This window comes from Equus asinus, chromosome 12, assembly GCF_041296235.1.
Source record: "Equus asinus isolate D_3611 breed Donkey chromosome 12, EquAss-T2T_v2, whole genome shotgun sequence".
NCBI lineage: Eukaryota > Metazoa > Chordata > Mammalia > Perissodactyla > Equidae > Equus > Equus asinus.
In genome coordinates, this window is record NC_091801.1 from 13350071 (window position 1) to 13363511 (window position 13441).

The window sequence follows — 13441 nt, forward strand, 5'->3', positions numbered from 1 at the left end:
CGAATATGCCAGTCTGGTGGTTCCCAAATTGTAGTCCCCAACCAGCAGCATCCGCCTCACCCGGGAACTTGTTAGAAAGGCAAGTTCTTCAGGCGCCACCCAGATCCACCGGATCAGAATCCCTGGAGGGGGCCCAGCCCTCTGCGTGGTTACAAGGCCTCCAGGGAGCCTGCTGCTCACTGATGTCCCAGAACCGCGGCTCTCACCCAAGCACGGGGACACGGTTTTTCCCTCAGCCCCCTGCGTCACAGCTGGATCACTTAAATTTCCTGAAGGCAGAAGTTCCTGAAGTGCAAAAACAGGGTTTAGTCTGGAAAATGTGGGGTAAACCAGTCAGACAATTTTGTCCACCCAAGAACTTCTAGGAGCCTTTCATATGCTGATGTGCGTTTTCGTTCTCTAAGAGGGAGATAGGATGTGGAGTGTTTTCCCACCTTATTCGATCACTAAATCACCGGTGTTCTGTAAAATACTCTTTGGAAAATGATGGACTACGAAGGGAAAACAAGGGGGAAATGAGACAGGAAGGTGAAAATTTAGTGGATTCTTCTGGGGCCCCAGACCCTGTTTCACCCTAGTTCCAGTGCATCCGTTTCTTTGTTTCATTAATTTAAGATTCACTGAGCACCAACAACATACCACGACTGTACTAGGTTTTGGAAATACAAACTTGAATAACACATGTATCATAGTCACTTATAACTCAGGGTCATGAGCGAGTGCTGTGACAGAAGGATATGCTGGTTGGAGAGGGAGCATAGAGAAAGAGTACCCCCCTCAATCTAGGGGCTCTCCATCCTGCTGCGGGTCACTTGTATACCTATTCCTACCTCCCCCCTCCACCAGACTTCCTATTCACAGAGCAGGAGGCTTTGTTGCACGGCATTCTGACCCCTCACGTGTGCACGGCAGAGCGCTTTTATAGACACTATTGGGTCAGTCTTCATAGCAATCCTATAAGAGCGGGTCATAGTTTTCTATAACTGCTGTAACAAATTACCACAAACTTAGGGGCTTAAAACAACACACACTTATTATCTTATAGATCTGTGGGATAGAAGTTCAACACACATCTCACCGGGCTAAAATCAAGGGGTCAGCAGGGCTGTGTTTCCTTCTAAAGGTTCTAGGGGAGAACCCTTCTCCTCGCCTTTTCATGGATATTTAGCTGAGGAGATTTCCAAGCCAAGTCTTGAAGGTGCAGTCTGGTTTCTTCTTGCTGGCTATAGTAAAACGGGCGAGCAAAGAGCTAGGCAGAGGGAAGAACTTTGAATCCTAATGGAACCAGGGCTTGATGAATTGGAAAATTCTCAGCCTACCAAAATGACGAATGATGCTACAATGAAGAGATTCACTTTCAGGAAAGCACGTTCTAGAGAAACACCAAGCGTGGGCTGTGCAACCTTTTGTCAATAGCTCAGAAAGTTGGAGGTAACAGGTTACCGCAAACTCAGTGACTTACACAATGCAGATTTCTTATCTTACAGCTCTGTGGGTCAGAAGTCGGACAAGAGTGTCGCTGGGCTAACATCAGGGTGTCAGCAGGGCTGTGTTCCTTTCTGAAGCTCTGGGAGAGGATCGGTTCCTTGCCTTTTCACCACCCAGAGGCTGTCCACTTTCCTTTTCTCATGGCCCTTTCCTCCATCGACACAGCCAGCATCATTGCCTCTCTGTGCCTTTCTTCTGTAGTAACAACTTCCTCTGCCTCTTGAAGGACCCTTGTGATTACATTCAGCTCACCCGGATAATCCAGGATAATCTCCCGATTTTCAGGTCAACTATCAACCTTAATTCTGTCTGCAAATTTAATTGATCTCTGCAAAATAACGTAATATATTCACAGGTTCTGGGGGTTAGGACATGGGCGTCTTTGGGGGGCCATTATTCTGCCTATCCTGGAGATAGGACAGTGTCATTATTTTTGGTTTACGCACAAGGACATTGGAGCTCAGAGAGGACTACCAGAATTTAAACCTGGGTCTCACGGCTCTAAATCTTGTGCGTTTTCCCGCTTCATAGTGCCTTGCTGTTAACTGTTATCATTAGAGCTAGAACTGTAATTACAGCATCTGGTAACTAAGTTGAAATATAAAGGCCGGTAAATGAAGCCAGTGAATGAAACAAGATCACTGAAGCATTCTTATTAATGATCAAGTAGCTGTTGCATTTTTCCTGTTTCACTTGATGCGTATTTTGACTATATTTTTATCATAGAAACAAATCCAAAAAGCCACATTATTGTATTGGTTACACTTACTGAGAAATGTTTTATGTGTTTTCCCCCTGAAGAGAGATCAATTTTTATTATAAAGTGTATGGTTCCAGGCTGGTGTTATTTGTCAAATTCTCCTTCTCTTCTCTTCTATGCTATATCTACAGACCAGTGGTTCTGGGCCAGCCTTTCTGACACCCGATTGTGTCAGAGGCTTGGCGAAATCTCAAAGCAAAGGTAATTTACTTTCATGTTCAAAGTGAGTCTGTGTGGTGCCACGCTTTTAGAAGTGGAAGTTGTTGTAAAACCGAACAATGGTAGGCTGATAGGACGCCAACAAAGTTGGCAAGTAGCCTGATAACAGAGACTTTATGATATTTGAATATTGTTGCCAGGAAGGGGAAGAGGGGGGAACCAGCGTTTATTGAGAGCCTTTGTCCCAGGCACCGGCTATGTGCTTCTGCACATAAGCAGAAGTGGGACTGGAGGCAAAAATAATTTCTAAATTACTTACCACTCTTAAGTCATGAAAATTAGATTTGAGAAGGATATTAAAAAGTGGTGCTGTTCAGAGTCCCCCAGGCGACCTGGCTTCTGGTCTGTTTACCGAAGACTGGTGCCAGGAGGAGGGCGCCCTCTCAATAGAATGTGCCACCAGGCCAAGCCCGGGGCTTGAGGGGAGGGGACCTGGAGGAGAGGAGACAGGGTCCAGATTACTGGCCTGCCTTTATCATGGGTCACAACTCCAGAGGCTTGACACTGAATGTGGATAGTAGGTCTTAAAAAAACAGAACGCATCGTCTGTGCTGGGGTCCTCGCTTAGTCATTTACTCTTTATTTTCCCTTCATTTAACCTCTGTGAGCTCAGTTTTCTGATGAGTAAAATTGGCATAAGATCTCTTTACAAAGCTTTTGTGAAGATCCGTAACACACGATGTGAAAGTACTTTGTAAATGAGCAGCCTGTAAACACGCAGGGTGCCATCCTACTACAGGCCTTAATCTGTGCCCCCTGGGAGCCCCCTCCACCTCCTGGCCCTGGCTCCCATGCCCCACCCTCTCCCGCGGCCCAGGGGACTCAGAGTGTAAGGGCTACCATTTTCCCCGTTCCTTTCTTATATCTCACTTCACATTAAGGACGGGGATCAGGGACAGAAAGGAAAAATAAAGCAGAGTATAAGTAATCCATGGGAAATACGTGGTATCAAATAGTGAAATGCTGTAATCTGCTTTGTAATGGAGGCAGTGGCACTGACAGTGAGGGGCGTGGTTTGGGAGACATAGCCAGGCACTGTCATATTTAGACATGAGCCTTGAACACACTCCTCAACCTCTCTGTGCCTTATCTGTGAAATGGGAAAATAACAGTATCTATCTCAGAGGGTTGTTGTGAGAATTAAATGAGTTAACGCATGAAAGAAGTGCTTAGATTAGCATTGTGCCTGGAAATGTAAGAGTGCACAACTATTAGCTTTTAATTTTATTACTGTAGAACTTTTTCCAAGGACTTTATATCAGAAACTATAGTCATATACTTGCCCTCTACTTCCTAATTTTTTTTCTGAGCTATACATTAAGTACATTGCCTCTGAACTTTTGTAATACCATATGCAGTGCAAATTAGGAGATCAAAGAAATGTTTTGAGCTAAAGAAACACATCCCGAAAATTTTATAGTTTGACGTGTAATGCTACGTGGATTTAGCAGTAACTGCCTTCTTCACTTCGTGAATAAACACATAAATGCATCAGAAGAACAGAAATGAAAACGAGACATGGGAAAATAAAACCCTTTGGCTGTTTGTGTTTCTGATAATTAGGTCTAAGAGACACAGAGAAGGATCCTGACATACATGCACTCACTTGTTCTTTTTGATTCTGTCTGTGGAGTTTGGACGTTCCGAAACTACAGTCACATTTTGAAAGCAGAGCATGTTCTCTTTGGAAAACAATTAAACCTATTAGCGCAGCAAGGAAGAGCCACGCAGCTGGGACTCAGGGCTTCCTCTAGATGTGGAGAACTGTCCACACCACTGGAGAGATTAGGCACTAGACCACAAGAGACGAGAGCAGTACCTGTGTCTCTTAGGAGCGAGTCGCCACGAGGAATTAAGCTACTCTTGTCTTATATTCTCTGGTCACGTAAAAATGACTCCTCACTAAGAAAATCTAAAAGAGAATTAGGGCTGCCATCTTGTGGCAGTAGGGAGCCAGGTAAAATGAACACGTAGGCTTGAAGCATCTATTTTGCAACCAGAACCCTCACGCCATTTTGCTCGTGTTGATGATGACTTTGGCATTGCATAAGCCAGCATCAGCTGGTATCTGCCCTTCCTGGGATCATCCAGTTTCTGAAATGAAAGGTAGGAAGGGTTGTTAAGCCATCTTAGCTGCAAGGCTCAGTATAAGAACAGAAGCCCACGGGGAAGTAGGACCAGGGCCCCTTGGTGGCAATTTCGTGACTTTATTCATTCACTCATCGACCCATTCATTCATGGCACACATATTTATTAAGCGTGTAAATGTGTGAGGGCTACAGTGATAAACAAGGTAAAACCCCGTCTTCCTTGACTCGACAGCACAGTGGAACCAAGAGGTTATCTCCAGGTGTTGCATGGAGCGAAACCCTCCCTAGACTTAGAGATGAAAGAGGAAGGAGAGACACAAACAACATAAAATTACAGAACAGAGCAGAGGTGGGAGGAAAGAATTCCCGGCTCCTTTTCTTTTCTCCTACTGAGAGTGTCAGAGTTGGGATAGAGTTGGGGGAGGAGAGGGAAGAGGAGATGACCACTGCTGGCAATTGGTGGCAAAGCTTCCAGGACTTTGGTTACTGGAGACTGGAGCACTCACCCTTCCTTCCTTTGCTTCTTCTGTCTTTTCCCTTTTTCATTTCCTGTCTCTCTGATCATCTTTTTTTTCTCCTTCCATCCCCTTTTCTCTCTTTTTTGTCTTCTTCTCCCCTTTCTTCCTTCTCTGTCTTCCTTCCATTTTTTACTTTCTTCTATCTATATTTCTCTTCGTTTTGTTTTTAAAAATATCCTCTGCCTCTTTCTATTACCTCCCTTTTTCGCTTGGTATTTCCCCCCCATCTTTTTATCATTTCCTCTTGGTGGATCTTCCTGGCCCCTCTCCTTCCTTTCACACAGTGTGATTTATCACCGCAGACAAGCCTGCCTGTCAGAGCCCTGCACTTCCCCTCCCTACCCATTTGCATGCGCACCAGTCTTTCAGGAATGGGGTTCTGGGGACACTGTAATTCAGCCTCATCTTGCTCCTTTGGACTTAGAGGTGGAGGGTTATAGATACGTCTGAAACCAAGTTTGGGAAGTGTCGCTGCGAGTACTTCGGGCTCCATGTCTTCAATGTCGTTCTCCCTTTTCTAGTTCCTGCCTTTATAACTACCTCTGCATTCAACAAGGAGAGAACCAGACAAGCCGTGTCTCCGCAGTGGTCTACAGACACAGAGGATGCTGGGTAATACGGTGGTTTTTTCACTTGTGTTTTCCCAGTTGTATGGTCAAGTCAGCCCATAAGGTCAACTTGGCACTATGGGTTTCCTTCTGTCACTTGTTCCCTGACTTTGGGTGAAACATGACCCTTCACCCAGACTTGTCCCCTCCCTGTTTTTGTGGGGCTATGAGGATTTCTCTGTCTCTGAGCTCTGATCTCTAAAATGAAACACGCTATATAAAAATGAGATATTATTTTGTCACTCGCACTAAGGATGCTCCTCTTACAGTCTTTGTGGGACCACAGGCTCCAGTATCACCTCTGTTTGGTGAATTTGTAAGGGGCCCACGCCTGAGCTCTGAGGATTTCTATCAGGACCTAAAGGCCCAGGCTGGGAGGGAGGAACCTCCATGCTCTCTAGAAGTCTACTCTTCTGCTGTCAGAACAGGGCCACCAGATGGGTGCAAGTTCAAATCCCCACAATGTCGCTCACTAGCCACCTCAGTTCTTTTCTTCTTGAAAAATGACAGTATTAATACCTACCACATGGGTTTGTGATGAGAATTTGATGAGAAGATATCATTGAAGAGTTGTCCAGTTTAAGCTGTCTAAAGTTGATTGAAGCTGTGTCATAGAATTTCCTACCTCAATACCTTAACGAGATCTACTGTTGTTAAAGATCTTCTTTGAAGCAGGCTCTCCAAACACTTTTCATCTAGGCTGTTACAGCTCATAATTCTATGAATAAAAAACTAGTCCATTTTAGCTTAGTTAGAACCTAAAATGCAACATTCAGAACTTTTACTGTTTGTTTCTCTGAAGAATTGTAAAATCGTGTTGCTTTTAAGTACAAGACTCTAAAATATTCACCCCTGCCTGGATGTTCCCCTCAAGGCCCTCAGAGTCAAGTCACATTTAGTGTTAGAGTTTTCCACAGCTCAGTATAGGTGACACTGGCTGCTGTCACAGAAAATCATCTCAGCTCCCCATTTCTTTTTACTTGTGATGCCCAGTATATCTTTGATGCTCAACTTCAAGTCAGAACTCATCTCATTGCCAGAGATCATGCAGGTGAGCTGAGTGGGGAATGTCGGGACGGCCCCTGGAACATTTGTGGGGCAGAAAGACACAGGTGCTGGGCTGGGTGTCAAGGACTAGCCCTCCCAGGGCCCACTTGTTCTCAGGCTCAAGCAAGTTCTTGTTTAATTTATGTAATTCATTAAAGTACAAGCAGAGTTATCAAGGGCTATTTTCCTACTGAAAATATACACAATTTAGTGTACACACACTATACACAATTTAGTGGTCAGACTAGACAGGATACTGGATATCGAAATTTCTGCAAATTCCTGTTGACCAGGTTATTCAGTCATGGGTTGAAAAAGAGCAAAAAGGTTCACTGTAGTTGTCAGTCAGACATCATCATAGTTCAGTGAATGAGAAACTCTACGAGGCGTTCTGTGATGATGTACCACTGGGAAGATGCTCTGCGCTACCTCCTCCAGGCTGTGAGATGTCCTTGGGGATTACAGCTTCCTAAGACTTTCTACAGCATTAGGCCACCTCTCGTTACAGCGGATAAAACTGTTCCTTCTTTTGGCTGCAGCTACTGTATGGAGTTCAAGACAGAGTCCCTGACTCCTCACTGTGCTATGGAAAACCGACCTCTGACGCGATGGATGCAGTATCTCCGAGAGGGGTACACTGTGTGCGTGGATTGTCAGCCTCCAGCTATGAACTCCGTGAGCCTTCGTTGTTCTGGAGATGGCCTGGACTCTGATGGGTAAGGGAGGGAAATTGGTTGAAGGACTTTTCTTGTTACTCATTTGGTGAGATCTGTCCTCTCCATGTCCTGAACAGCTGACCAGTATGTAGCATATCAAGGCATGATTTCGGGAGTCAAAAGAATAAGTGAGGAGAACCTTCTAGCTAGCAATTCCAGAGTCCAGGGCCCAGTTCACACTCGGAGCCAGAGGCTCTCTTGCAGAATGAATGGCTAATTTGGATATTGGGATCCACACCAAGCTCCCAAATGACCCCAAAAACCTGATCGCTCCAAAGCGGGATTCTGAAGACCACCTGAATCAGAATCTCTTGGGATGGTGATTTAAAACACACAGATTCTTGAGCCCCACTTGAATCAGAATCTTTGGGGGTGGATTTTCAACAATCTCCTAGGTCAGGAGTTGGCAAATATTTTCTGTAAAGGGCCAGAGAATAGATATTTTCAGCTTTGCGGGTCATATGGTCTCTGTCACAACTACTCAACTCTACCATCATAGCACAAAAGCAGCCATAGACACTATGGCAACAGATGAGCTTGGCTTTGTTCTAATAATACTGTATTAATGGACACTAAAATTTAAATTTCATAGAGTTCTTAAGCGTCACGAAATATTCTTCTTTTGATTTTCTTTCAACTCTTTAAAAATCTGAAAAATCATTCTTAACTCATAGACTATACAGAAACAGGGGGTGGCTGGAATTGGGTTAGAGGTCATAGTTTGCTGAGCTCCCGCCCAGGTGATTCACATCCACAGCAAAATTTCAGAACCACCGCTCAATTCAGTAGTAGTCATAAAATCATGACTGAGATAGTGGTGGGCTCAGCTTTGCAGGGTCATAAACCTACAAAAATCTACGGATTGTCCAAAAGAATTGACCCATGAAAACATTTTACCATCTTGAAAATCTATCCCAGTCCTGTACTTACCTATCAGTTAATTTCGGTAACACTATTCTGAACTAAGAGAAGGGTAGACTTCGTGCTGGCCATGGATTATGGTTTTAAGTATGTCAGATGGAACTGGTAAAAATACAGACTAGAAGGTAAAATATGAACCTTTCCAGTTAATCATTATTTTCCTAGTATATTTTAATATTTAATAACTTGAACTTATGTTTATGAGTCACTTGTGCCTAACAGCCTCAGTATTGACTTCACCATATGAACGGTAAACTGGGTAAGGAATTCATATGAAATAGAACCTTAATATTCAGACTTAATATCTTTCTGAATACCTCATCCATATTTTGACTTGAAATGAATTTATAATTTAATTTGTACCCATAAGGTACCTTAGATCCTGGCTGAGGTTCCAGTGACTATAAAAATAATAATTTCAATAATCTGGCTTTGTTCTGCCCATTTCTCTCATTTTTTCATTTTGGAATCAAAGTGTTGGAAAGGATTGCAAGAGATCATTTGGTTCAGACCCCTCTTATTTAAATACATATGAAATAGGAAGCCATTTCCCTTTATGTGGCCCTTCATATATTCAGATCAAGTAAGACAAATGAATAAGTAACCTCAAACTACTCTTTCAACATGAGGGTGTCCTCAAATAGGCATTAGTTGCTAACTTGTTTTGATAGAACCCAAAGAAGGGAAACTCAAGTTTGTGATCATTTTTAAAAATTTCAATTTGTAATGCACTTCAAAATTCTAGGTCTGATCATTCTTTTTTTTTTATACCCTCAATTTATAATTCTGTAAGTTAGAATTTTCTTTGGTTTACTTTTAGTTAACTAACGTTTTCAAAATATTTTTTCAGGAATCAAACTCTCCATTGGCAAGCGATTGGCAATCCTCGATGTCAAGGAACTTGGAAAAAAGTTCGGCGAGTAGACCAGTGTTCTTGTCCAGCTGTTCATAGTTTTATTTTTATATAGATTGCAATATAAATATTTTAAAATGTGTTTGTAGACATGATAAATATTCGCAAGTCATATTCAATGCTTCATAAACCTTCAAAAACTAAGTTTGGTCAAAGTCCCTGAAGACATGTCATTGACTCCCTCTAAAGTAGAGAAAGAAAATTTAGGGCCCAATTCTCAAGAAACACAGTACCTTTATTTTCACTAAGCTGAAGACCCACCCTCACGGCTCCTGTGGTTTTATGTCCTTGACCTTCCACCTGGAGTCCTCTCATTCAACAAGTGGTCCACGCCACACAGAATACGTGTCTGTTTGCACTAAAATCACTACATTTTAGTGGTCCAGTTATTGGTGAGTAAGTTATCATTTAAAGGTATCCACACTTTGAATCTTGCTTTTTTTCTTTCTATTCCATAATCTCTTAAAAACCTCTTAAATTTAAAAAAGGTATACAGACATATGTACATTCTCACTCATATATTTTCCATGTCTTATTCCATAAATTCTGAAATAATAATTTCAAGCAAATTGTCACTGATAATTTTCCACAGGACAAGTTGTTTAAGATTTAGCAAGAATTTTGTAATGAAAAACCAACAGCTAAGAACAAGAAATTTTCTTCAATTAAGTGAAAAGCTTCATCAAATGTTCATTCTAGGTCCGTACGAGTTCCTTTAAATGTTATAATTTTCATGAAGTGGAATTTGGGCACCAAGGAATGAAACAAGTGCTTTAATTATGAAAATTCTACCATCATTAGCATCCAAGATTATTTCCAAGGCTTAAAGCTGAAGCTGACTAAAATAACCTTTCAGAGTCCAACTTCAAGTTTAGTTGCAGTACATTTACTATTTTTTCCTACAGAGCACATTTTCTTATGTTTGGAGTAATAGACAGAGGTATAGATTACAGAAGGAATGGATTTTATTACAAATGGTATGCTCTCACACACACAGAGAAGCATTTGTCTCCTTATTTTATGATCGGAAAATCAGTGAACTAGAGACGAAGTGGCTTGGTTCAGGATCTGGATGACAAGTCATTCTGCGAGTCGGCCTGAGGCCCGTCTCAGCTCCTCATCCAGGACTCCGCTCTGATGAAAGCCCGACCACGCCGAAGACCGTGCTGTAACAGCTAAGCCCTCTCCATTTTCAAAACAATTTTAAATTCAGAATATTTTCTTTGGAGATTTGAATCTCGAGATTTAAACTATATGAAACTGCTTTGGTTTCATTGTATAAAATATTATTCACTAACGAATGATTTACTAAAATACATATTTCTTGGTACTTATCATGGAATGACAATAGCAAGCTTAGTAGGGATGGAAAAGTCCCTAATATTTAATGCTGAGAGAAGCAATATTTCTGACTATATATTCATGTAACTCTCAGAGTTGTTTTTGTGGTAAATTAAATTCTTCAGAAATTAAAAATAAAAAATTTAAGTCTCATCAAGGTTAGGAATTTCAACTATCAGTTCAGTATTAACATTTTAAGACCATTTCTAACATTTGTAAAGCAAAGCTTTTGAAGATATGCTTGGGTAACTTTCAATGTTACCTAAAATTTTTATACCAGTAAATAAATTTCTCTTCACATTTAACAAAGCTCTTTACTTGTTTGACTAGAAAATACCCAAATTCTCTGGACTGGTCAGAGAATGAACAAAATTTTACCAAAAATAAAACCAAAAAACCCTTCCGAATGGATAGGCGTGGGTATGATGACTAACAGCAATAAAGCCAAAATACACTTATGGCCCCAATATGTGTTATAACACTTAACATATTTGAGTTGTATAAAATCCATTTTTCACCTCATGTATTTAGTTTTTCATGCATGGCCATTAATTACTTTCACACTGAAGTATAGTCTTGTTATTTCTATTCTTGAGAAGAATTTCACAGTCTAGCAGACTTAACTATTAAATGGTGGTCTTGAAGGCTTATTATTAACTCTAACAAAGCCCAAGGAGGCCGTTCAGAACTGAAACATGTAGTCCAAATGATCAATGAAGAGCCAAAAGTTTTTATTTTTAAAGTAAAAGATCAAAGTAGTTAAGACTTCTTTGGTATTCTTTTTTAATGAGTACCTTAGAGTCGGGGTCCTTTCTGCAGGCACTCTGCAATGATTTATAGACCTTAGAATTACTTAATAAGCTGATTTTCAACAGTGCATATGGAAAGTAATTTGGACAAATATAAATATACCCACTCAGGAGAGAAGGGGAAAGGAATTAGGGATAGTGATCATTTAGAAGACAAAAGTGAAAAAAAAAGAGGAGGAAAAGGAACAAGGTGAACTATAGTTACAGTATTCTCTTTTTAGGGTCTTTCTTGGGATGTTTTCATTTGAGAATGTTGTAATTAAGCATAAATAGCAATAGCAATAATTTAAATTTTTAGTTCTATTCTGGCATAAAAATTTTAATTAGCCATCTTTTCTAGGTGTACCTAGGAACGATGCAAAATGAAACTGGTTCTGTCTTGTAAGAATATTCTAGTGACGGTTCATACAAATAACTACAAGTTGATTTAGAAAGCAAAGACCTGGACATTCTGAGGTGTAAGCAATCAGGTGACGAGCATATTGAAAGAGAAGTGAAACTTCTAGGTCAAGGTGACAGATGGATACACGTTTACCCTTTCTCTTTCCCCAAATCCCACTGAGATTATAGGATTCACAAAAGAGAATAAATCCATAACATAGATAAGAAGGGGGGGTGGGAATCAACCCAGAGATTTTGAAGATTGTAAGCACATGACATTCTACTGAGGGATAGACGGGAATGGAGGGACCATACCCTTTAAAACATGTAGCAAAGGTGGAATCAGAGATGAGAGCCATTCTTCCTGGGGTGGGAAGATGAATTTCCCAAACAAGATGAATTTCAAAAATCTCCTTTAGAGACATGTCTGTGAAATTGAACATCAAGGATAAAGACTCTAAAACCTTCCAGTGAGAGAAAAACAGATTACCTACAAAGGAACAGGAATCCCCATCTCCTCAGCATCAGTGGATGCTTGAAGTCTAATAGAATAAAGCCTCCAAGCTGTGAGGGAAAATAATTTTGAAACTAGCTTTCTATATCAACCAAGCTACAAATAAAGTGTGAAGGCAAAATACAGCCCTTCAGAGGAATGCGGATTCAGAGGCCTTGTTAGAGGGGTCCTAAGTAGGATATTTTTTTCAGTTAAACATAGCAGGTTGAGCATATATTTACCTCCTTTACCTCCCAATTCCCAATAAAATTACACTTAAAGGATTTTTTTTAAAGAGGAAAAAAATATAATGATGAGATTAAGAGAGAGAAAGACAGCAGAAAAGAGATGGCCACAGAATTTTGGGACCAGAAAAGCCTATGGCTGTCTAAGAAAAAGGGAGAAAGCCAGATGCCTACAGGAATGAATTTCAGTGAGCAGGTCATTTACAGCACCCTGGAAAGGCTCAGGAACTAAAGGTTCCAGGTCTTCCTTCAACAGAATGGTTGACAGTTGCTATAAGAAAGAGAGCCTTACGTTCCTCTGCAGCCAGGCAACAGCCTGACAGAAGGTTCACTCTCTGGAAGGGTGTCCAGATTGGAAACACCAGAAACAGCAACTGAGAGTGGAGACTGAGTGAGTCTCCATTCCGAATGGTGAGCCCCGAGTCTCTTCCCCACCTGGTCTGAGGATGCTACGACTAAGGATATATACTCCCCTCCCCACACCCTCACTGCCACTCTCACCCACTCAGAAGAGTTTGTTAGATTCCTCTCCGAGGAAGTGGATCATCCAAGAGAAATGACTGTGGGGACTGTGGAGAGCAATAACAAAATGGAGTAACAAAAGTCAAGGCTTCTAAAATGGGGCTGGGAGGCCAGTAAGGAAACGGGGCTTATGCATGCACGCACACCATGTCTCTACCCAGATGAAATGCAGCTTTTGAACTGTGCTTCACTGTTGTCACCTTGTCCTTCTTTCGAGAAACATGCTTACTACCACAGATACAACTTTTTGCCTTAGAGATGGCCTTAGCAACGAATCACATATAGCCAAGAAGTAACAGTCGTTGCCAGCGCCAGTCAGAAATCTTGCAAAACAACCTGTGTAATTTGTCTCTTTTTGCCTTTATAAACC

At 41.4% G+C, this 13441-nt stretch overlaps 1 protein-coding gene across 1 annotated transcript in view; it reads left to right on the plus strand.

Annotated features, from left to right (window-relative positions):
- SBSPON (somatomedin B and thrombospondin type 1 domain containing) overlaps positions 1-12649 on the plus strand; it is a 24708-nt gene extending 12059 nt beyond the window's left edge. Inside the window, exons 3-5 of the mRNA XM_014853771.3 lie at positions 5597-5687; positions 7270-7446; positions 9218-12649. Of these exons, the coding sequence (XP_014709257.1) occupies positions 5597-5687; positions 7270-7446; positions 9218-9335 (386 nt within the window). The 3' untranslated portion in view covers positions 9336-12649. The remainder of the gene's footprint in view (positions 1-5596; positions 5688-7269; positions 7447-9217) is intronic.
- The last annotated feature ends 792 nt before the right edge of the window (positions 12650-13441 follow it).